The sequence below is a fragment of the Calidris pugnax genome, unplaced genomic scaffold (assembly GCF_001431845.1).
Source record: "Calidris pugnax isolate Ruff unplaced genomic scaffold, ASM143184v1 scaffold54, whole genome shotgun sequence".
In the NCBI taxonomy this organism is placed as follows: domain Eukaryota; kingdom Metazoa; phylum Chordata; class Aves; order Charadriiformes; family Scolopacidae; genus Calidris; species Calidris pugnax.
Genome location: NW_015090864.1, coordinates 2,261,585 through 2,283,391, shown reverse-complemented (window position 1 = coordinate 2,283,391; position 21,807 = coordinate 2,261,585). Strand labels below are relative to the sequence as shown.

At 42.1% G+C, this 21,807-nt stretch overlaps 1 protein-coding gene across 2 annotated transcripts; it reads right to left on the bottom strand.

The window, feature by feature from the left end:
- Positions 1-271: 271 nt before the first annotated feature.
- SEC22C (SEC22 homolog C, vesicle trafficking protein) lies at positions 272-20,901 on the bottom strand. Of its 2 annotated transcripts, none has more exons than XM_014945149.1 (8): positions 20,815-20,901; positions 14,815-14,912; positions 13,702-13,911; positions 11,083-11,246; positions 9,012-9,194; positions 3,441-3,559; positions 2,777-2,842; positions 272-1,305 (listed from the first exon to the last, which is right to left on the bottom strand). In XM_014945149.1, exons 3-8 carry the CDS (start codon positions 13,881-13,883, stop codon positions 1,105-1,107), a joined length of 915 nt encoding a protein of 304 aa, XP_014800635.1. In that variant the 5' UTR covers positions 13,884-13,911; positions 14,815-14,912; positions 20,815-20,901; the 3' UTR covers positions 272-1,104. The 2 variants fall into 2 exon arrangements, with proteins under 2 accessions (XP_014800635.1, XP_014800636.1); XM_014945150.1 differs by having other exon boundaries at positions 14,859-14,912; positions 20,815-20,874.
- Positions 20,902-21,807: the final 906 nt, after the last annotated feature.

The following is a 21,807-nucleotide window of genomic DNA, read 5'->3' as shown; positions in this document are numbered from 1 at the left end:
TGTATGTTCTAAAATGCCCACATGCACCTCAGTACATCACACACAAGAACACCCAGTGCAGCAGAGGTCAAGAATTTCTGCTCTTAAGTACTACATTCAAAAGTGCACACTCATAAATTCATCTTAGTGTAAGAACTCAACGCCATTAACTAAAGGTGTTTTATAGAATAAAGAGAACCTGCTCTTGCTTTCCATTACTGGAAATGGCTTTCTACTCACCAGCTACTTTTTTTTTTAAAAAAAAAAAGGTGAAGGAGTCAGTGGCCTGTCATAAGGAGGCTTGAAAGATTTATTATCCGTACAGACCAAGCCAACATGGAATTACCTTTATACCAAGAGTGACCTTAACCAAGGAAATAAAGGCCACTTGAGCTGAAAGATCACTTATATTCACTTGGTTTATTTTATGCTGCCCCAAGCATATTTGCAATTAACCAATGAGCACATACTTAACTACAATGCGCTGTTTAGCCAGGAGATATTTATAGCCTTTATGTTTTTTAACAGAGCCACAGCTTTTTCCTTTCCTTCAAAACCCGGACAAATTACCCTGAAGCTCCTCCTAACATTTTTTTCCCACTGATACTGAACTCATCTAATGATGGCAAACCCCTTTATTTACATTTACCAAGAATCTTAACACTCAACAAATTCTAGAGACAAAAATGTTACCCACCACTTTCTCTTCATTTTACTCTACAATTTTAATATTTTTGGAAGCACTGGCCGGGCAAGACATCGACCTGCCAAACTGTTACAAAGCCAGTAAGACAAATGGCAAAATGCTGTCTGGATGCTATTAGTCAAGGAGTAAAAGCCTGTTTACAGTAAGGAGAACCTCCTCCTGGTTGAGGACACCAGACAAGATCTCCCATGCACAAATTACCACACACCATGTTAAATACAGCCACATCCCTCGCCGTGTGTTTGACACCATTACAGTTTCCTACTTTATTTCAAGCTGCTTTGAAACAATCCTCCTTGCAACAACCAATTGTCGCGAATCTTTAAAAATATTCCAAACTATTTTTGGCCAGTTTAATACAAAAAAAAAACAAAACAAAACCAGTTGTAAAAATAAGAGTAGCAAACCCCAAGTCTTTTTCATACTCCGCAGTCAGGCTGTTTCTCCAGCAGTTGCCTTGTGAGTATCTGATAAGAAGAAAGAGATGCCACTCCTATGTGAAAGGCGATTTGCCAGAGGTTCCGCAACCCGTACAAGTAAACGTTGCAGAAACAGACAGAGACAAAGAGCACAAACGTCTTCACCTTCCTCGCCGAGCTGTAGAAGAGGTACAAGTAACACTAGGAAAGGAGCAGAGAGAGACAAGTGTTAGCATTATATCATGGACACAAAGACAAAGGACATAGGTGGGAGGTGGAACATCCACGTCACTTGGATGTGCCTACCATGATGGTGGTCACCATGAAGCTCAAAGCAGGAAAAGGGCAAATCCAAATCTGCTCCTGTGCTATTTGTTCCTGCCATAACTAAAGGATTTTATTCTCTACACTAGGTGGAAAGAACGTCATTTCTGGGGTTTAGGGCTCTTTTTCCTTTTAAATTCAAGAACAGGTGGAACCCATTTGCTAAGCATGTGTGAAGAGCAACAGCCCTCACAGGAGAAAACTAAAAAACTCACTAAAGTGCTGGCAGAAGAGTTACTTTTTTAACTTCGGCGGTAACAGATCATGCTGTCTCACTTAAGGTCACAGTTTCCAACTGTGCTGATGACACAAGTAGAGATCAGCACATAGAAAGCTCTTCACATTCGAGCTCAATTTATGCACAGGCATTTTGTGAAGATGACTGCTTTAGATCAGAACGGTAAGAGAGACCTCTTCTTTATTTAGCTTCTCTGGCTTCAGGTACCAACTGGAAAAAAACCAGGTTGGAGCCTTTCTTTGGGAAGAATGACTTGCACCAAGTATTCACATCCAAATGAGTATCTCCCTCTTAAAGCTCTGTCCTAAGCAGAGGTGTAAGAAGGCTGAAAGACACTACATTTTATCTATTATGATACAATAAATAGATAGGTTGAAATATCACAGATAAATAGATGTCTTCAGACATAGCAGTCCCCAAACCATTAGCAAAATGCAATAGTACTAAGCAATTAATACAATGAAGGCCTTATATTATTCCTTCCATCAACTACTGACCCACCTACAGCAGCTTCCTGTGATGACAGCCTAAAAATTGATGATTTTGCAAACAAAATACTGCCCTCAAGTTGTGGACCACTGTTTTAAAGGCACCTAAGGAACCTTCAAGAAGAACCCACTTGGGGCATACAATATTTTTCTCATTCAAACTCTTCTGCATAAGGAGGTCAGAGAAAATAATCCATTAGAAATCCAAGTCAGGAACCACATTTGTCAAGAATTAAAAGTAACTTTAAACACAAATTAGAACATTTTCAATGATGTTGCTTAGTCTTTCAAGGTAGTTAAGCTACAAAAGCCCATCAAAAGCCATTGTCAGAAAGACACTGAGTCTGTCCCTTTGGGAAAACAAACCATTTTGGGGCGAGCAGCTGATTTATCCCATTTGGCACGTTACATAAAAGCACTGAAAAAGCTTGTAACTGCAATTTGTCAAGGGTCAAACTGTGCCTTTAACTGTATTTGTGGCCCTTCACTGGAATACCTCAGTGGAATCACTTCAGTAGGAAACTGAACACCACACTGTTCCTCTGCTGAGTTGAAAATTATTTTGTCTTGTACAATACAATATAAAAACAATCAGAAAGCATTTTATTTACTGTTAACATACCTGAAAAACACAGGCTAGAAAAGGTAGTAAAAAAGCTATGACATTTCCAATTCCTTCATGGTCCTCCTGTTTGGATTAAAAGAAGTGAGAAACAACTACATCAGCTACCGTTTTTAGCAAGTACTACTTGATATTTTAGAACACTCTATTTTATCAAGTACCTCTCATCCTAGTTTATGCTGATTGACTGTAACACCGTTAAACAGCAAGATCAATATCATTGAACAAAATACCAAGAATTGAGGGGGATGTGACAGCTAAATAAAACTGTGCCACCATACAATCAGGAGCCTTCTTTTTATTTTCCTTTTTTAAAAGTTGTTTACATTTTCACATTTGTTTAAAAAAAAAAATTACACAAAAGCATCTGGAACAAAATACAAGAATGGGAAAAAAAATAATCCAGTCAGCCTGGCAAGACTGAAATATTTCTCCAAATTTTAATCTCCCTAGAAAAGAATAAAACACAATGTGCTACAATATATAACAAAACCCATGAGGTCTAGCAGGTGAGAAATCAACTGTACATTCCCTGGACAAACAAAACCCTTCTTGTGGAATGATGTATGCTCTACTGAGAAGCAGAACAGCCACCCTTAATCTGGTTACCCAAATAGCTCTCTCTCTTCCACTCATTTACAGGTTTCAATTCAATCAGGGTTACCTGAAATGAATGCTCTGCCAGGTGAACTCCTCGAATGAGATTCAAAGCTCCACACATGATGTTCAGAACAAGTGACAGAATCCCCAGGGGAGTCACAGGCTGCATTCTGTACGTAGGGACTTAAAAAAAATAAAAGAAGAAAAAAAAAAAAAAAGGAAGACATGAGTGAAAGTTAGCGCTATTCCTCTGAATCTTTTTAACTTAAAATGACTCAAATCAGCTTATGTGGGTTTTAAACGTTTTCAAAACCTTTCATGCTTGCTCCAGAGAAGACCAATTATGAATAGAAAAAACTTTTTTTGGGTTGCATTACAGAAGAACTGTTCAGTTCTTCAGACATCTAGAAATCAGCAAGCGCTCCAGCGTACTTTTTTTAAACAGATTAAGCAACAGAATTTTTTCTTGAGCTATTTGGTGTTCATGTCTTCTTTTATGGTGCATACAGGTATTTTTCAGCTATTCATTACAGCAGATTGACACACTTAATGCTCTCCACAGGTCAGTAGAAAAGTGAGGGGTTTCAAGAACCCAACAGTCTGAGAAAGAGCTTACATTTCTGACGCCCGTAAAAGCAAGACAACAATTGATCTCTTCCTTAATTAGTAATTCCATATTTCTTCCCAGTGACATTTGAGGGTTCAGTCAGGTATACAGCAGTTTAGTCCCACCTGCATAGTTTCCATACAGCATTTGGTGTCCTAATCAAGCAGTTCCAAAATACACCTGGAGAGCCAAGGACTTTGCTCTGCTGTTGTAGGAGTTGTCAAGATGGCACCACCCAGTCACAGTGGGGAGACGCCTGTCACAGAACTGCTGTTCTTACCTCTGGGTCTCTCAGATTGACAAAACATGGTCAAAACTGAGGCCTAGGAAATAAACTGAACACTAGTTTTTGGACTTGGAGCCACATTTTACAGTGCACTACAATTCCCTTTCTCCCAACCTGCCCATGTCTCACAGGTAGCGAATTACTTGCCTCCTTCCTTTCTTGCCTTCTCCACTACTACTACTTAACACCCACACCACCAAATACCATTTCTTCATCATGATCTAATTGATACACACCCAATTAAGGTCAAAGCAATTACAATAAAAGCTTATGTAACTTTGGAATCTGCCTTTCAGGGTTTTGGTTGTCCAAAAGCTCACCTATTTTTTTCCCCTAGCTGTATCAGCCAGCCCAACAACAGATACCACACCTAGATACTCACCTACATTTCATCCCTGCCCTTGGATCACCACAAGTAGAACATTGTCAATAAGAAGGTTAATTTGCAGCTCAGATACCAAATCCAGATCCTCCCCTGCACCAACATCCATAAGATACAAGAGAGAATGAATGGCCCTCAAGAAGTTTCCCCAGCTCTCAGGATCTTCTGCCTCCTGTGCAGATGGAGCCAGCTCCTGACTACTGTAGGTAAACTAAGGGACACAGCAGACATGGAATCATAGAAGGGTTAGAGTTGGAAGGGACCTTAAAGATCATCCAGTTCCAACCCCCTGCCATGGGCAGGGACACCTCCCACCAGACCAGGTTGCTCCAAGCCCCATCCAGCCTGGCCTTGAACCCCTCCAGGGACGGGGCAGCCACAGCTTCTCTGGGCAACCTGGGCCAGGCTCTCACCACCCTCACAGCAAAGAATTTCTTCCTAATATCTCATCTAAATCTCCCCTCTTTCAGTTTAAAACCATTACCCATCGCCCTATTGCTCCACTATCTGATCCAGAGTCCCTCCCCAGCTTTCCTGGAGCCCCTTCAGGGACTGGAAGGGGCTTGGAGGTCTCCTTGGAGCCTTCTCTCCTCCAGGCTGAACGTCCCCAACTCTCTCAGCCCGTCATCCCAGCAGAGGGGCTCCAGCCCTCCCATCATCTCCGTGGCCTCCTCTGGACCTGCTCCAACAGCTCCATGTCCTTCTGATGTTGGGGACCTCAAAGCTGGACACAGTAAATCTCTGGACACGCATCACCCCTGCCTTTGTTTCAGTGAGAGATGAAGCACTGTAGCAGCTTAAATACTGCAGCACTGCATGGGTTAATATAGAAAACACTTGCGTCTTCTCCTCCAAGAGAGATTTTGATAGATGGATGTAAAAAAAGTTTGGTGCCAAATTAATAGAGGGATATAAAGTATCTTTTATAAATGCCTATGGAATTCATTTGTCTGGCATGCATTCATACATCCCTAATTTCCTCTCCAAAGTGGCTGCAAAAGGAACTGTATTAATTCCATTTGATATATGTCACATTATCTAGCCATTACTGTATATTATTGTCATACACATGTTCATGTAAATAAATGGTACAAGTAGCTCTATCATTCAAAAGCAATTTTGCTTTTTTGCTATGCAGGGAAATTTAAGGTCCAAACAGAGCACTGAGCAGAAGCTGTACCACCATGTTCATTCTTTCACTGCCTTAAGTATTCAGCATCCTATTATTTTTGATAAATTAAATAATGTTCAGCTATGTATCTCCCTCATGGAAGTTTTTCTAATAGAGTCTACTGTTTCTTCTTGCTCAGTTTCTAAGCTTTCCTTCAGAGGCACACGGTGTCTCCCAAACAAAGAAAAATTATCAAGCACAAGTGTCATTCATTGCACAGGATCTTGCAAACTATACATAGCAAGAATTTTCAATCCCCAGGGAAGAAGGATGCAAGTCTCAATATATTGTTTCTGCAGGCACGGAGTACTATGTAAAAGTTACATTTTTTTTTTCATCCAGCAGGATAAAAAGAATTGCTATCAGAGATGCAGGGGAGATAACAATATCCAATTGCTCAGGGTTCATGGTTTGTGAAGACTGAGCTTTAAATTGTTTGCTGTGGAGCTTTATTTCTGCTATATCATTCTGAGGTTTAACTCCCAAACTGAAAACACACAGAACAAGTCAGATGGGCACTGCCAGGAAAAAAAATATTACACTTTCTAGTGTGAATTCAATCCTATTTCTATAAACAGAGTTTCATACTAGAACTTCTCAATACATTAAATAAGGGAACAAGAGAGTACAAGCACTCTTAGTTCAAGACAGCACAACTTGGCACAAACACAATTAAATGCTAATTAGGATTCAAACTGATCTGACTCTTCAAGTAGGAAAGCTGTGCGCTTCAGAGCACAAGAACCATCCAGAAGATATTCTGGGTGCTGTGGATCATCCAGCACCCAGGACAAACGCATCTCCAGGTCTGAACAGGTACAGAACAATTCTGTGAAAACACCCTCACGCAACGAAAAAATTGAAATTTCTGCTTATAAAAGATTTTGTGAAGCAAGGCCTGTGGGTATTTAAGAGGAGACTGACATGAATGCCTGTACCACAATCCATTCTGTCTCTTCAAGGCAAAGCACAACAAGGGTTTGACAATGAGTCACATACTCAAAGCTCCGGATAAAGCCAGCACAAGGGGTGAAAAATAAAACCAGATTCCAACATTTTAAAATAAAATCCAAGCACACAAAAAGGCAGAGACGTGTGACATCTTCAAAAACCACCTTTAAAAGGACTCTGTGAAGGACTCCCTGCGTGCCTACAAAAGATGAAGAACATTCATCAAGGGGAGCACATTGCTGCATAATTTAACAGCACGCTTACTAGCCGAAGAGCACAAGTTGTTCTTCTACTTCAGAGAGCTAGTTCTGATGTGAAAATTCCCCCTGTTCACAGAAAGCTCCTTACACTTCACATTTCTTCTCCACACACACCCCACCGTCCTCCGGAGCGTTATCGGCTGTGCCCGTAGCGAGGCACAAGGTGAGGCTTTTGCAACACGAGCTGAGGTTGTGTAGATGTTGGTCAAGGATACAATGCTAGAGTCTCTCCAGCAAGAACTGGGTTTAGTTAACGAAGGAAGGAACAAATACAAGACAGAACAAAAATAAAGAAAGGCTCTTGTTCCTATACATACTAACAAGGACAAAACTGTTCTGACTTTTCAGACGCCTTCTCCTCTCACACCAAGATGAAGAGCCAGGGGATGTGATCACACCAGCTCAAAAGAAGACAGGGACCAGCTACCACCATGTAAGGAGACCCATGCTTTGATCTATCCACTGATTGATTGATCTATCTTCACTCTAAAATGTAGAAGCAATTAAATTCTGCTCTCCTGCAACGATAACATTTCAACGCATGCTCAAGAGGCCTCAGCCACAGTATCAGTAACATTAATTTGGGAACAAACACTTATCCACACAGCTAAACTTAGATTCAGCCAGTAGGTAATGATGAGCAGAGAGAGACATAAGCCAGGAAAGCTGACTCCAGCCGAGGGAAACAGATGATCATAAACACCATCCTTAAAATAAAGGCAGAACAATCTGTAAGAGTATTTGGGTTAGATCAGAGAGAACAGCCAGAAATACGAAGCCAGATGGAAAGTGAAAGAAAGCAATTAACAATAAGGGGAAACTGAAAATGCATTTCTGATCTGGGGACACAAACCAGCTTGCAAATGTTTACTGGCACTGAAACTGTTCACACAAGTGCAAAAAAATTTCTAATCCCTGTCACATTATGAAAATATTTAACCTTCAAGCACAGTTCTGAGGAGCACTCACAAACCTGACTGGCAAACAAAATGTTCTCAATTCTATTTTTTTCTTCCTCCTGGCCACTGCCCCTCTATATTTGAACTTAAAATACCTACGTCACATTAGATTCCAGCTCATCCATCAGAGACAATAAGACTGAGCAATTGGGACTTAATTTTATTAGTGTTTCATAAGCCAAGGACAACAAAAAAAGAGGAAATACAAGCTTATGGCACTGCAGCTGCATTTAAACAGCCGTGGTAATAGGATTAAAATCATTTCATCTCGTAGAGGAAGCAGGCAGGACCTTTGACTATGCAACTGAAACACAAATAAGAAGATGCCAATTTTACAATAAGTAAGTAGGGGTTAGTACTTCTAGCAGCAGGCAAAATGACAGTATACATTACAAAAAGATCTCCTGTCAAGCCTCTATAGGTTGTTTATACAGATAAACATAGCCTCTTTCAGAATTTCAGTCAAATGCATTCAATTTTAAAGAACAAGGAGAAAGGAGAAAGCAAAGAGGGAAGAACAACCCAAGATGGACAGTCTGGGAATGAGTTTTACCCTCAGCTCATGTTTTTCTCATCTTTTCTTTCTTCAAGGCTGAAGCAACTCATTGAGACTGTAATTATGTCTCTCCCATTAGAGTCTGCAACAAGCAATGAATTAGCGGAGCTTCTTTTGTCATACAAAATCTACCAAACAACTACTTCAAAAGCAGGAGAATTAACTGAACATGGAAAATGCCAAGTCCAGTTAAAATCAACTGTCCATATGGAGCTGCTGATCTATGGTGGGGAAAAAAGGACACCACCAAGAGTCCTTAAAGGCTCTGATGCAGACCTGCTATAATCTAAAGACCATATGTTGTTTACTATGATAGAAAGGCAGGTTTTATTTCCTTGGGTTTCATACAGATTATATATATATATTTTCCAGTATATATATATTTCAGGAATGACTGCTGTCACACGTTTTTCTGTGTTAGGTCCAGGAAGTCTGCTGTCACCTGGGTGTAGTAGTAACTTACCAACCTCCACATGAACACCAGCAGGGCCACCGTTCGTCATCCCGTTCATCAGCTCCGTGTCCTCCAGTTTCAGCTGAACTGGAGGCTGGAACTTCAGCTCCTCCTCAACCTTCTCCCAGTTGGCCTTCATTTGAGAGCGACTCGCCCGGTTAAAATGGTGTTTCACTTTCTGAATAACATTATCTGAAACAATATGAAAACATGCTTCAATTAGCTCTGCAAGTTAAGTGCTTTAGGCAAATATTAATCAAATTATAGCATGCTTTTTTGACTGTTTTTAATTTCTCCCTTCATTTTTTTTCTTATTAGTTTCAGGTATAAAATTCCACCACTGGTTAGGCAACAAAATAACCTCTCCTGGGTATTTTATATCACACCCACTCCCTTCTGAGTCCTTTAAATCTCAACATCCTGCCTTCCAGTGGACTGAAAACAAGCTTTCATGTTCCAGGGTGGATGTGACACGTATCTTAAGCTACCCATGTACCCATGTACCACCATGAGAAGCAATTCCACGTTGTGCTTTAACAATGTCAAGGATTAGGTTTTCTCCAGCACAGAGAGAAATTAATTTAACCTATATTTGAGTCATGAAGCGACTCTGGCAGAGGCAATTCCATAGTGACTGCACCAATGTCCAAGCCACGCATCTACGTACAGATCACCTTGCTTTATCTCTCACACTTTAAATTTAATCCCATTTGCAAGCAAATCCCTTTCCACGAATGTGGCTGCTGGTCTGACAGGAGCTGCACTGAGAGTAAGTAGAAAATGTTGTTTCTCACACCTCCAGAGCTGAAGTACCTCATCGTAGATACTGCTACGTCCTATTTAATTGTGCAAAGATATTGGAAAATTCAAGCTATTTCAAATGCTTAGGGAAATAAAATGCAGAAACATTTATGTTGCTAAGATATCCTATAAGAAAAATCCATATCTTTAAGATATTGTTATGCTAGAAGACTGACAGAGGTCAGCTGCTACTGGATATGATACATATGTAATAGCTTAAGCCTGAGTTTTGAGAGCACACAGGAGGACTTGCTGTGCAAGGACACACTGTGCCATAAGTAATCCTTACTGAAAAATCCTGTATTTTACCTTAAGACAGCCTGCTACAATTATGTGTAACTATTAGGCAAAAGGCCAAGATCTTATGCATCAAATGCACCTTGGATCCAAACACGGGGAAAAAAAATAAAAAACCTAAACACCCACAGAGCAACATTAAGCAGAGTCAGTAAAAAACACACAATATGATACTAAAAATGAAAAAAAAATATTAAAAAGCCAACAGCCTTATGCAATTAAAAGAGGATTAAAATTCCCAAATTCCTATTTAAGTTTAAAATAAAAAAGGAGTAATTTGGATCTCAGCATAAAATTACATCATACCTGGAAAGTGCCCTCAGGGAATCCACCCAAAATACAGCATGGCTGTATAATATGCTTTATATATGCTAATATGTGGATTTCTCGTTTTTTAAGCATGAGCTTCACACTATTACCAAAATCTGATAGAAATGTGCTAACTCACTGCAATATCTTATCCTTTCCCAGAAGCGAGTTTCTCACTGCAAGGGAATTGTGGTTTTCAAAGGTGTGAGGTTCAGTAAAGCAGCTGCTACTGGGCAAAAAAAGCATTTATATCAGGTTAGAAAAGAAACACCAGGTATCCTTATGAAGTATTATATGAATGTAAATCATGCCAGAGGTAAAGCTGCCCATAATAATATATTCTGTCTTCCTTCTTTCCTGTACCCATCTGCCTCCTCTTGTCAAATTTTTTTAAATCAAGATAGAAAATGTTTGAGACGTGGGTTTCTTTTTCTTTTCTGTTTGTTTATTAATCACCACAGCATTTTGTTCATCTATTACAGGGGCTGTCAGGAACTGCAAAACCAATAATCTGACTGTTTAATGCAGTTACAACATCTCCCCCTCCTCCTACACCTGCACGCGAAGGCACACAAACAGATGCATTTTTACGATCAGGCTTTGGCCAGGAGACAATGTTTAACATCATCAAGGTAGCAAAGAATTCTTACTAGTATAAAATAAAATTACAAACCAAATTCAAGAAAAGCATACGGTCTGGAAGCTAAACCAATGCTCGTTGTGTCGTAGGAAGCAGCAAATTCCCACTGAAGCTCTTCCAGGAAGCAAAACGCCATGATGGTTGAGTAAGTGCTGGAACAGATCGCCATGCAGGCTATATCCCCGGAAGAAAGGAAACTGAAATAAGGGAAAAAAAGAAAAAAAAGGTAATATTAGGAAATAGAAGAGGCAGAACCGTGCTTTCTGTGAAAAACAAGATGCACAGCCCGTGCTGAAAGAGCAGGCTGCAATAAAATGTATAGTTTGCAGCCCTAACGCTTATCTTTAACTCACCGAGCGTGCCTCGGCATACTAAAGATCACAATAGAGATTTTATTAAATTGCTACGTTGGTAAAAAATAAGGGCATTCTTTTTCCAGGCTAGTTTTAAATCATGTCAATAAGAAACAAGATGGCAGAAGCCTCACTCGCCTTCATATTAACATATTTGATACATCAATATAACATATTAAGAGATTCGTTAACTTGCACAAACCAAGATATTCAAACACTGTTACTGTTAGAGCATCTCTAACAAATAAAGATTAATTTGTATCAGAAAGAGCATGACAAAAACTCCTCCTCTAACGCCGGAGCCATATTTCTGCAGAAGTTTCCATTTACAGATGGTGCAAAAACCTTCTAGGAACCTTAACAGGGGATTCACCTCACCAAAATGTAGGTGAAAAGGATGAAATAAGATGAAAAGGATGAAACAGGAGTCAGGGCACCCAGTTCAGGAGTCAACACTCATAACACAGACAGCTAAACTTCCACAATTCCCACCATAATTACAGCTTTGTAATTATCCCTGAAAGCAGACTGAGGAAATCTTCCCATATGGGTCAGCCATTTGTTAGCAAGATTTCAGTACCAACCCAAAGTTTTGAAGATGAACAATTCCTCTCTGTATTTTCTCTTTTCTACTATTTATATATTTCACCCCCCATGCAGAAATATTTCCGGCTCCTATTTTATCACATTTTTAATTTATTCATTGTCTACTATTTATATATTTCACCCCCCATGCAGAAATATTTCCGGCTCTTATTTTATCACATTACTTGGGATTTATGGTTTTGATTAGCTCCCTTACAGCCTAGTTACACTGGATACTTTCCCTAAATTCCTCTCACCCCCCGCTCGGAGCTGAGGATCAACACCAAGTCTGTGTAAAACTACCTTTCCCAGTTGTCAATAATTGATAGCCTTTTTGCCATGGCTCTGTCTGCCCTCTTCTCGTTTCGGAGCCAGATGCACAGCTACTTCTGCAGAGACTACAGAAGATTAAAAGCAGCAGAACACGGTAGCATTAAAGGGCACGAGTTCACTTTGAGGGAAAAGGAATTAAAACGCTAATCTCTGCTTTTCCAACTGATTCAGTGTGTCAATTCATGTATCTTCTTTCTCCAATCACTCCCCCCCAAAAAAGCGATACTTGGTTTTTAGCTCAGGGTCACGTGAAAGTTTCTTTATATTTGCTAACCAGAAATGCAATCAAAAGCTAAAACTCATTTTTAGAGCTAAATTAAAATCAATAATAAATGAAAATTCTCCTCTCTGAATGAAACATTGATTTCTTAAAATAAAGACCAGGAGACCCTTCTCCAATAAATAAAGGCACAAATTTATAATTTCTCCATACTGATAATTGCTCCAGGCCTCTGAAAGACACACCCATCAACCAGAGCTTGTAGAGACTTGAACCCCCCTGTGATGCAGGAAACAGAGAGGGCAGTGGGCAGGATGAGTCAGGGCAGTTCTGTGCCACCCACAGTCAGAAGCGTAGGGGCCCGAGAGAAGGCATCAGCAAGGCCTGACAGTCACTGAAGAAAAGGGGTTTTGGGGTTTAGACTAAACTAAGCAATTCCTAGGCACTGGAATGTCATTTAGATGGTATTTGTAGAAGATAATCCAGTTGCTAATTGTGAGTAACAAGAAGTCTTAGTAAACTGAGCAGAAGCTCTGTGGCTCTGGTGCTGGGAAATAAGGTTTCAAAATACTTCTCAAAGGTTAATTACAGAGGAGAGAAAGGAGACCTTATGGCAGCCCTTCAGTACCTGAAGGGGGCCTACAGGAGAGATGGGGAGGGACTCTGTATCAGGGAATGGAGCGATAGGATGAGGGGTAATGGTTTTAAACTGAAAGAGGGGAGATTTAGATTAGATATTATGAAGAAATTCTTTACTGTGAGGGTGGTGAGACACTGGAACAGGTTGCCCAGAGAAGTTGTGAAAGCCCCATCCCTGGAGATGTTCAAGACCAGGCTGGATGGGGCTTTGAGCAGCCTGTTCTGGTGAGAAGTGCCCTTGCCCAGGGCAGGGGGGTTGGAACTCAATGATCTTTAAGGTCCCTTCCAACCCAAACCATTCTATGATTCTGTGTTACAATCCAGAAACGCAGGGTAGGATTTCAGATTGGAGTAAGGCACTAGAGAATATACCCAATCCTTAAAGTTCAACCAATCCCCAGGACAACCATTTCAAAAATTAAAGTAAAAAACAAACAAACTTAAAGTTCAACCAATCCCCAGGACAACCATCTCAAAAATTAAAGTAAAAAAAAAAAAAAAAAAACAAAAGCAGGGACTTACTGAATGCTAAGGTCACGTCCTTTTGCTGTGCCTCGACTTGGATACTGTGCCAGAATTGAGGATAATGCCTTCAATCTCTTTCTGCATTCCAGAAAGTCCCGGTTGAAATGAAAATCTGTGGAGGCTGAGAGGGGAAGCCCATCCCTCACCCGCACCACACAGGCAAAGAAGATCATGGACATTCTCCACTGGAGTACTCATGAGGACAACCTGAAAATGAAAAATTAAATTAGGTTAATTGTTAATGGCTGTGATATTAGCTACGTACAATCTAATATGCTAGCCAGAAATAAGTCAGGGTAAGAGCTGATTCACCACTGCCTTGTAACACCAGCGTCACTGGGAGGCAATCAGACTGCTCTCAAAGGTCACAGCTATGGCCATTTTTTCCCTCTCTCAAACAAAAAGGCGAGGCAGTGGATTTGATAGGGGAATTATTTACCTGAAAAATATTAGTATTTGCCCTCCTTCTGCTTTACTTCAAGCATCAGAAATGCCAAATAAAGCCACTTTCCATAAAAGCCTTCAAGAGCTAACTCCCACTGACACACTGCATCTTCACTAATGTTGCAAATATCATAAAATGGTTAGAGTTGGAAGGGACCTTAAAGATCATTGAGTTCCAACCCCCTGCCCTGGGCAGGGACACCTCCCACCAGACCAGGTTGCTCAAAGCCCCCTCCAACCTGGCCTTGAACCCCTCCAGGGATGAGGCAGCCACAGCTTCTCTGGGCAACCTGGGCCAGGCTCTCACCACCCTCACAGTAAATAATTACTTTCTGACATCTAATCTAAATCTCCCCTCTTTCAGTTTAAAACTGTTACCCCTCATCCTATCACTCCACTCCCTGGTAAAGAGGCCCTCCCCAGCTCTCCTCTAGGCTCCTTTTAAGCATTGAATATACAAACAACAATAAACAGTTGTGTTAGTGTAGCAGTTATCTGATTTTCTAGTATAACATGCAAATACAAAAATAAATTTTAGGCTCCAGCCTCTCAGGCTCTTTATACAGAATCAGCTAGGACTAAATATAGACGAAAAGTTGCTCTCTTTTGACTTCTTACTCTTTAACAGGTCACAATCTCCCATGAAAAGTTATTATTGGGATTTACCTGGTACATTCAGAACACACAAGAGATCTGTCCTTCAGACATACCATGAGTATTCAGGGCAAGATGTCAGAAGACTAATGCAGCAGCTCACATAACCCCTGAAAGACAACCATAACAAACATTTTAGAAAACCCACTGATGACATATTCACCACGTAAGATCTCCCGTGCAGTGGGTAAACATATCCTAGAAAGAATTTTGGCTAAAGGAAAACAGACATTTTTCTTAACCAAGACATCAATTTCTAGACGCATTCAAAGACACTATGAAATAATATGCAAAATATTTCTGATGCCCCAATCACTGTTTTTAAGTTATCCGAGCTTCCTATAAAAGAGCAGCTCTAAATCAGCAGACTTTAAGTGATTATTACACACAAGAAAGAAAAAAAAAAAAAAAAAAACGGCATTTACTCTGCTTCAGGCAAATCACATAAATGAATCATTAGCGGGAAAAAAAATAAATCACACCATGAACTCAAATTTCTGACCGAGGGAATAATTGCTTTAAGCAGCCCCGTATCCAACAGCACATTATGGTGCTCAAAGTTTCTTTCAAACACGTGTCTCATCATCAAGTGTTTTTCCTGTCTAAGAAGGCAAGAGAGCAAAGTCACTTCTAGTTCAGGCATCATAAACTCTCTTGCTTGGAGAGCTGCTCTAACATCTAATAAGGCTTGAGTTCTTCTACGAGCAGCACTGGGAGAGTCTCAACTCTGCTCCACAGGAATCATTTCTATGTAACTTGTAGGAATTATCCCTTTGTCAAAAGTGGTTGCAATTTGCCAGCGTGTTAAAGCAACTAACAACCGTCAGAAAGCATAATTGCACAGAACTTGTTTCCTTAGAAAAGGAAATTAAAACTACAGAAGATCACACATCACTTGAAAAGCGGCACTTTGAACTTTTAAAATGGAGATTAAAGAAGAATTAGATGGTAATTTTTTTCACCATCCCTCCCACAGTTCTTCTGCAGTAGTCATTTGAGTTGTAAAATCAAACTAAGCATCCCTCCCACAGTTCTTCTGCAGTAGTCAGTTGAGTTGTAAAATCAAACTCCCTAACTTCATTTCAGCAGGCATCAAAAAGAATTTCAACAATAATCAAGATTATCACACGTCAACTCGAAACATCTCATGTCCTCAGTGTGTTGTGCTAGGAGCCATGCTCCCTAACTTCATTTCAGCAGGCATCAAAAAGAATTTCAACAATAATCAAGATTATCACACGTCAACTTGAAACATCTCATGTCTTCAATGTGTTGTGCTAGGAGCCGTGAAAGAAACAATGCAGAAAGCTGCTTAAACTTCAACATAAAGGTGAAATGAAAACTAAAAAGAAAGTTGACAACTCCAAAATATTAACTTTAACACAGTCAACTTTTAAGTAGGGTTGCTCAGAGCAGCACAGTTTTATGGTCAATGGTTGGTAATGCTGATGAAGTGTAATTCCAAAATACCACACTTGACAAACACCTTGGAGGCACTGAACATTCCCATTTACCCTTCAGAAACAGCCAGAAGATGACCAGGAAAATGGGAAAGACACCCAATTTAGAAACCGAAGATATTTTCTAAGATGTATCCAGACTATGAAATTATTCAACTCACTATGCCACTAACAATTTAAGATTGGAAAAAGAGTAATAAATATATTTTTATCACTAGGGATAACATCACCTGCAGCTAACACACATATAAAGGTACAGAACTTTCCAAGACATACAAACCATCACGCTTCGGGGCGTTAAGGCTTTCCCTAAATAACAGCTGCCCACTAGAGGGATTCTCTGTTCTCCTGTGAAAGATCTGGAATCAGTCACCACCAGGCAGACTTCCAGATGAAATGCCAGACTTCACTGGAGAAATGAGTCAATGCTCCTTCCTTGCAGAACACACCTGCTGTGACACACTACCAGACTATTGCTGCTGCATTTCTCCAAAAGGCTTGATTTTATATATTTTTTTAAATCTACCTGCCTGTAAATTTTTAGTTTTGCTTTAAGATTGGAAAAAGAGTAATAAATATATTTTTATCACTAGGGATAACATCACCTGCAGCTAACACACATATAAAGGTACAGAACTTTCCAAGACATACAAACCATCACGCTTCGGGGCGTTAAGGCTTTCCCTAAATAACAGCTGCCCACTAGAGGGATTCTCTGTTCTCCTGTGAAAGATCTGGAATCAGTCACCACCAGGCAGACTTCCAGATGAAATGCCAGACTTCACTGGAGAAATGAGTCAATGCTCCTTCCTTGCAGAACACACCTGCTGTGACACACTACCAGACTATTGCTGCTGCATTTCTCCAAAAGGCTTGATTTTATATATTTTTTTAAATCTACCTGCCTGTAAATTTTTAGTTTTGCTGTAAGTGCAAATGGGATAGATATTTTACGTGCCTTTCAGTTTTGTGAAAGAAGGCAATTGTGTATAAAGGAAAGCTACATCCCCCACAGTGACTCAAATCTTAACAACCTCAGGGTGAAACAACTGGAAATGTGTTCACTGATTATGCTTCTTACAGATCTCCCATTTACACAGTCTAAAGGAAGGTTTGCACAGGTAACACCCTACTTCCCAAAAGAGCAAAAAGGTGTGAGATTTGAGAACAGTGCCCGTAAAGAGTTAAAAAAAATATATATACAGTTGTTGTTTTTAATTTGGGGCTTTAGTTGAAACATAGCACAGGCTATGCTAAGAGGTGAGAGCCAACACGACCTCGGGGAAGGAGGCAAAGCCTAAAAATAAATTCATGCAACTAGTTCACCTGTCTTCTATGTAACTCCTGTCACCAACCACCCATCACTCAGCCTCATGGAGCCCTCTCCTCTCCTTTTCCACATTCCCCAGCCCACCTACCCCGGCACCGCACCTCAAGGAGGCCTTGGCTTTTCTTTTGCCTTTTTCACAAGCTTCTTGTCACTGGCTCATTGGAAGGCATTCTGCACCCGTGGCAAATAACTGTTAACATGCCACCTCCCTCAAAAGTTTAATTATTTGCAAGCCATTTTTGCCACGTCACCTGTAAACGAACACATAGGATCACAATTTAACTGCAACTGGTCAAGGTGTGCACATAACCCAGAGAATCTATGATCTTACTATTTTCAGATCGACCCACCCTTTCCTCCTCCAGCCTCTTTCTATTTACATATGATTAGCAGCCCAAAGTATCTGCAACAGACTTTACGTGGCAGACCTTTGCACTCAGGTCCTGAACTTTGACAATGCACTTGTCTTTTGATTAAGCAGATATCAAATCTTGCGATATTCAGAATTAATAGCATCACAACAGCCCAGCTATTGCACTGGCACAAAGCAGGCAAGACCTTGAGAAATATTTTAAGCCATTGTTTCGGAAGAACAAGTTATAAGTTATGATTTAAGTAAATAAAGCTTGGTTTTTTTCATTCTTTGAAGCACCTAACAACACTTCAGAAGAAAACTCTTTAGTGTAAGACTCACATAAACAGTACGTATTTACCAGTCTTATAACAAACAAGACTCTTCAGGGTATTCCCCCAGCAGGCATCTGAGAAGTTATCATCTGAAGCACAGCTCCTCCATCCTTCGCTCCCTAAGTAGTGGCCAATTCTCTCCAGGGACTACACAGAGATTATTAAGGCAGCCTTAATCAGCCCTCTTACACTTTACTCCACTGTTACGCAAGCTCCTTCAAATAAGAAGATTAGACCCAATTCTCAAGTGTCACACTTCGCCAAATGCTAGACAAACTCCTACCTTATTAGGAGCACTGTATTTTCTGTACTTAGAAAACAATCTACTCATAAAACCAGTACATAGCTCATGGAGGAAATTATTTTACAAATACTGTTACTCAAGAAATTCTTGTATCTAACCATCAAAAGCAGTAGTTTCCTCCTAAGAATGGCAGAACCCTAACAAGGAAGGTCTTGTTACCAGGATCTCTCTCAAGAGTTTGTCTTCTCTCCCTATTCAGTCAGGTCTCCCTTCTTTCCAGAGGTGGCACATGGGACACTTTTGAACCCAACAACATCCACCTATTTTTTCAAGTTCTGATCTTCCTACTGAAAGAAGAGCAGAAAGCTTTAATGGACATCAGCACAGTCCAGGAGGCTCCTGAAGCAGCCTGTGATGGTTTTTTGGACATGTGATAGTTAAGATCATAACTACTGCACCTAATGCATCTTTCCTCAGGTGGGTCAGCTTCAGAGGGAGTCCCAGACAGATAAAGGCAGGATGCCAATTTACAAAATAGATTCAGGTTTACTCAATCAAACACAAAACATTCAACAGAGCTGCAGCTCAAGTGCCTGGTTTCATTCTCAACCAAAAAGAAGAGAAAAGGAATTGAGACGTGGTTTATGAGGGAGAGTTGCTACTTCTCTGCAGGATCACAAGGTGGATTTTATCCTCTTCTCACATATATAAAAAGGCTAATCTGAAATGCTGTTAAGTTTCTCACCTTCTAAGATTTCAGTAACTGTATCCTTCTACTTCTTCCCATCTGCTCTCCCTCAACGCTCCCAGCAGTGCTGACCAAGCTACTGAGATCACAGACCTACAGCGCAACCAGAGCCACTCTTCAGATTTAGCAGTGAACAAAAACAATTTGAAAGCATGATGCTATCTCAACTTTGAAAACAGGATTTGTGGCTATCAAGGGCCTACAGGCTCCTACATAACCTACAGGGTTTTTTTTCTTATACCCAAAAGGAAGCATGTAGAAACCCCTTACCATCACAAACTTGTCTACACAAACTCCTATGAATTACCATAAATAACGCATATTACACAAAATTCAAACCCCAACATTCAGCTCCCCCATTAACCGCTCTGCCTCAATGGACAGTCCTCCTAATCCTTGCCCAAACCACGCTGACACAACCCTGGGAGGCTCTGAAGCTCTCCCCACTACGTAAATCTCTCAGAAACATCAGCCACCTTATCCACCCCCACCAACCTGTACCCTGAAGCCTCCTAAGAGCCCACCGGCTCACCTCTGTACCTTCATCAGCCCACCTAATTAACAACCCTTCCCATGCCCATCCTGTTCCACTCCCCATATTACACTCACCTAACTTCTATTTACCTCTCTTCTCCCAGACACTGTGTCCCAAAAACACCCCTTCTCCACACTCTGAAATAAACTCAGACATCCTAAAAGCCACCCTCCTCATTAGGGTACTCTTTCGGACTGACAAGTCTCCTTATAAACCCCTCAAGCACCCTAGAAAACTCCAGGTCTTAGTTCAATTCCACATGTCCCAAACCCTCCCGTAGAATCATTCAGGTTGGAGAAGACCTTTCAGATCACCAAGTCAGACCGTTAAATAAACACTGCCGGGTCCACCACTAAACCATGTCCTTCAGTGCCACATCTACACAACCTTTACATATCTCCAGGGATGGTGACTCAACCACTTCCCTGGGCAGCCTGTTCCAGTGCTTGACAACCCTTTCAGGGAAGAAATTTTTCCTAATATCAAATCTAAACCTCCCCCTGGCACAACTCAAGGATGTCTCCGTTTTCCTAATATCAAATCTAAACCTCCCCCCGGCACAACTCGAGGATGTTTCCTCTTGTCCTATCACTTGTTACTTGGCAGAAGAGACCGACACGTTATCCCAGCTCACCTCGAGACACCCCCATCCCAACCCAAGCCCTGCTCGAGTCCTCCTCCCCACTACAACCCTCAAGCACCCCAAGGAACCCCCAAATCCTACGTCCATATGACAGAATCCCCACCCCAACACACGCACCACCCTTGCTCACTCCCTCCCCACATCCCCCCATACCCCCCCTGCCGGAGGGCCCCACACCCTCACACGACCCCAGCTCCCCCCCTCAGGGCCCATCCCTCCCCTCGCACTCCCTCCAGCACCACACACACACCCGGAGGCGGCACGGCTCAGCCCCGCCTCGCCACCCTCCCGTCCCCGGGGGGGACCCAGAAGGGGAGGGAGAAGGAAGAGAAGGAGAAGCCCCCCACAGTCCCGGGATCTCTCACCCGCCGCGGTCCCGGGCCTCTCACGGCAACGGCGGCGCCACAACACAGCCCGCCCGCTTCCGCCCACAGAGACGGCGGGGAGAGCGGCCGCCGCGCGGGGCACGCCGGGACGGTGGAGGCCGGCGCGGAGGCTGGAGGGGGAGCCCGGGTCCCGTTACACACCCCCGGGACGGGGGATGGCGGCGGCGCCGGGAAGGGCAGCAACGGGACGGGCTTGGACCACGGCTGCCGGTGGTGGCTGGAGGCCGGCCGCGGGGATGTGGCGGTTTCCCCGGGGGTCCCTGAGCGGCGGGAAGGGGTCGCGGCCTTCAGCCCCCTCAGGCCGCCGGTAGCGGGGTCGTGACACAGGGTCGGGGCAGGGCCTGGGCCTGAAGAAGGACCCCGGCCGGGCTGGCAGGGACAGGGCAGCGGGACAGCCAGGATAGCGAGAAATGGAGTGGCCAACAGCACTGAGGCAGTGGTGGTCCCTCTGTACCGGGCACCGGTGAGGTCCCCAGAGAATCACAGAATCTTCTAGGTTGGAAGGGACCTCAAAGATCATCTTGTCCAACCGTCAACCTAACTGACAAAAATAGACACCCACACAACAAACAAGGAGGATCATCACTAAACCATACCTCCCAGCACTACATCAACCCGGCTTTTGAACACCTCCAGGGATGGTGCCTCAACCACCTCCCTGGGCAGCCCATTCCAATGGCTGAGAACCCTTTCGGTGAAAAACTTTTTCCTAATATCCAGCCTGAACCTCCCCTGGCGCAACTTGAAGCCATTTCCTCTCGTCCTGTCGCCTGTGACTTGAGAGAAGAGACCGACCCCCATCTCTCTACCTCTCTACCTCTTCTTGTTTGTTGTGTGGGTGTCTATTTTTTGTCCAAGTGAGGTTGACGGTTGGACAAGATGATCTTTGAGGTCCCTTCCAACCTAGAAGATTCTGTGATTCTGTGATGTTATTGCTCTCTACAACCAGCTGAGCTTTGTAGAGGTAGCTCT